General features: G+C 46.5%; 1 protein-coding gene across 1 annotated transcript; it reads right to left on the bottom strand.

Moving 5' to 3' along the window:
- Positions 1 to 1,329: 1,329 nt before the first annotated feature.
- Positions 1,330 to 1,770, bottom strand: LOC124973979 (testis-expressed protein 38-like). Its single transcript, XM_047537579.1, has one exon. The coding sequence runs from the start codon at positions 1,768 to 1,770 to the stop codon at positions 1,330 to 1,332; it is 441 nt and encodes a 146-aa protein (XP_047393535.1).
- Positions 1,771 to 3,249: the final 1,479 nt, after the last annotated feature.

The raw sequence follows: 3,249 nt of genomic DNA on the forward strand, positions 1-3,249 counted from the left end.
TAATCCCTTCAGCCCACACAGGAAAAAATAAAATTAAATTACCTAAGTTTAGTAAGAGCCACGAATCATATTCTCTCACAACCCATCTCTCTCTCTCCCTCTCTCTCCCTCTCTCTCTCTCTCTTTCTCAATCACACACAAACACATGCATGCAGAGATACCATCACCACCACAAATTCATCAAAAACTGGCCTTTCCTCTCAGGGAAATGTACATTTAACATTTAGAGCAACTATGGTGAGTGCGTTTCTCATTTCCAACGCCATGGGTTAAAGATTTTTGCATAATCCAGGCTTTCTCTTCTTTAAACTATAGCCAAATACTTCATAATCTTATTTGTCTCTATTTTAAGAACCACTTCCAGAAAGTATTCACGATGTTCCCATGTATCTGAGTAGCAGGGGACTCTTCCCTTTTGGGCAGCCATGGATCTCTATTTGCTATGGATGTGTTCCTGTGTATAATTCTAGAAAGTACTCACCAGCCCATACTCTAAGCAAAATTATAGACCATGCAGATGATTCTGCACACGCTAAAGCATCCAGCACATATATTTGAACAAGAAAGGATTAGGGAAAGGATACCCTGGGCTAAGGTGGAAAGATCAGGAACTCTAATGTCAGGCAGATGCAAAATGGAGAAGTGGCTGAGGAACAACACAACAACAACAAAATATAAGACAATGGCAAATGCCCTTGGATCCTTTCTCTTCATCTGTAAAGAGAAGACTCATGATAGCCATGTTGCAGTGTTCTTGAATAAGAAACAATCCAGAGAGACGACCACCAAAGATACAATACATCATAGATATCCGCCGTTCAGCCCATAGTGTGGTGTGGTTCATGGGCCTCAGGATGACTTGTTTGACCAGTGGCATAACCATTGTGGACTGCCATTTCTGTGTGCCCTAAGCAACTGTCATTCTTGTGGCAATTGAACTTACCATCCTGCAAAACAGCACTGCTTTGTGGACCTAGCCCTGGTCTTGCACACATTTGAGCTTAAATCCTGGAAGGAGGGACCTGAGCTCATCTACAAGTATTGATACAATGTGTCACTTGAATGCCAACCTCCAGTTCTCATTGTATTGGTTAAACTTGTGCCACCATCAAACAGGAGAAGAACACTGCTCTCCTACCGGCAAATGAGACACAACAGACTGACTTTTCCAAAAATCTTTAATAACGTAACATCCAAGTGAGCCCTCTGTGTCAACATGACTGCCGTGAGGTTAGCTCCAGCTTCTAATCATACCCTTGGTACATAAAGCTCCCACCTTCAGTGAGTGGAGGCTACAGGTATGAAGCCAAAGCTTGACATTGAAACAGTTCACTCCAGGGCCAGTGTTGTAAGGGAATGGTAGTGGATATTCCTTTCAGGATAGATGTCCAACGGGTAGGAGACAGTGTTTTCCAACATGGGAGGCATTTTATGGAGGGGTCGGGCAAAGGGTATCTCTTGAAAGATGGGAATTGGGAATGGGGGTGTGGTGTGGCGCTGTGGCATCCGATTAGACACGGGCTGCCCTGAGACCGCCAGAGCAGCTTTCATAGCTCCAGGGGTCTCTGCCCTGTGCATGCTGCCTCTGAGTCCATAACCCCTGGCTTCAGGGGTGTCTGACTCCCGCAGACAATCTGGAATATGGTCTTTTATCTCACTGATGGTAACAGCTGTGGGAGGGCTGATTTGAATATTTGCATTGAAACGATGGCGTTTCTGCGTATTGATCCAGTATGAGAGTGGACTGTAAATGAAGGTGGAAGCGTTCATCACTTCCACCCACTGCTGGGTACGCCTTTCCCACCGCAGCTTCTTCCTTCAGTGAATAAATATAGTGCAGCTGCCGGTTACTACACAACACAGTCCCATGAGTCCAAGAATAGTGAGACCCAGGCTGAGGCAGTAAAAGAAAGAAAAGAGGCAGCTGACTGACAGCTCTGGCTGGTTCCTGAACTGTTTCTCATTCCTCTCCATGATTTTGGTCATTCATCAATCCATTCCCACCCTCCCTCCTTACAAACCTACCTCATCATTTTATTATTAGTTAAAGCCATGTCTGTAGGGAGCCTAAGAGTCCATGTTAATCTTTCAGAGATAAGGGAGACTAGGTCTAGAGGAAACATGACCTGCTGAGACTCATTCAGGCCTTCTGGCTCCCAGTCCAAGACCCACCCAATCCCTCAGACTGATAAGCTGAATTTAAGAGCAAGGCACTCAAGGAACCACTTGACAAGAGCACCAGTTTATCTTTTCTGGTTGGTCACAACATGGTTTCTGCCTTCTGAAACTCCTTAGTATCCTAGAGGAGTCTGTCTCTTAACTATTTAGCACTCCACACAGGCAGCCACCACCCCATGAATACAAAGCATCTTCCCTGAAAATTTGTCCCCACACTCAAAGGCCTGAAGGGATACTTACTGCCAGCAAGGCCCAGGTTTGCCATTTGAGGATCCATACAGTTGAGACTTGTTACCAGGCCCATGGCTCGGCAAAGAATCAACTGCCCCAAGAATCTGTCCTCCAATGGGAGCCTTCGGAAGGCCCAAGTCCCATTGTTGCCTAAAGATGATTTCACCAGGTTCTGAGCACTGGGCGTTCCAGGGCTGGTTCTTGTGGAGGGGCTCTGAGCTGACAGAGGAAGGGACTCCATCTTGTGGCATCTCATGAGCATAGTTCTCTTCCATCAAATCGTGGTCCTCCCCACAATTGTCTGTTCCCAACTTCCAACGGTGACATCACAAAACAGCCCCCAGATTCGGGGCCTCCCACACTCATGGGCTTCTATTTATGTTGTGGCTTTTTAGGAAGCCATTTCTGGATATATTTTCCAGTGGGAATTTGGGTAGTGAGCACAGTGAATATTGGGCAGGCGTGCCCTCAAGAAGTTGGTGACCAAGGTGTGAGGGAAAGAAAGAAAGCTGTTCAGGAAAACCAAGTGTTCAGATCCACCTTCTTTGGCTCCTACAGTCTCTCTTTTGCCTCCTCAACAAGGGCTGGCAAAGTGTTCTCTCAGTATCACCAGGCCACGTGGGAGCTCTCCCCTATGAGCTCCTGCAGCTCTTCCTAACTTCATCTCATCTCGGACCTCCATATACCATTTCCCTCTTGGTGCGCTAGATTCCCCAAAGACTCTGTTGATTCACCTCTGGAGCTTGGCTCAAGCTGTTCATTCACTCAGCAGTGCCTCTCCCACATTTCCACCACTGAACACCATCTTAAAGTCCCAGGTGGTAGCTATCCCAACTCTGT

Source organism: Sciurus carolinensis, unplaced genomic scaffold (genome assembly GCF_902686445.1).
Source record: "Sciurus carolinensis unplaced genomic scaffold, mSciCar1.2, whole genome shotgun sequence".
In the NCBI taxonomy this organism is placed as follows: domain Eukaryota; kingdom Metazoa; phylum Chordata; class Mammalia; order Rodentia; family Sciuridae; genus Sciurus; species Sciurus carolinensis.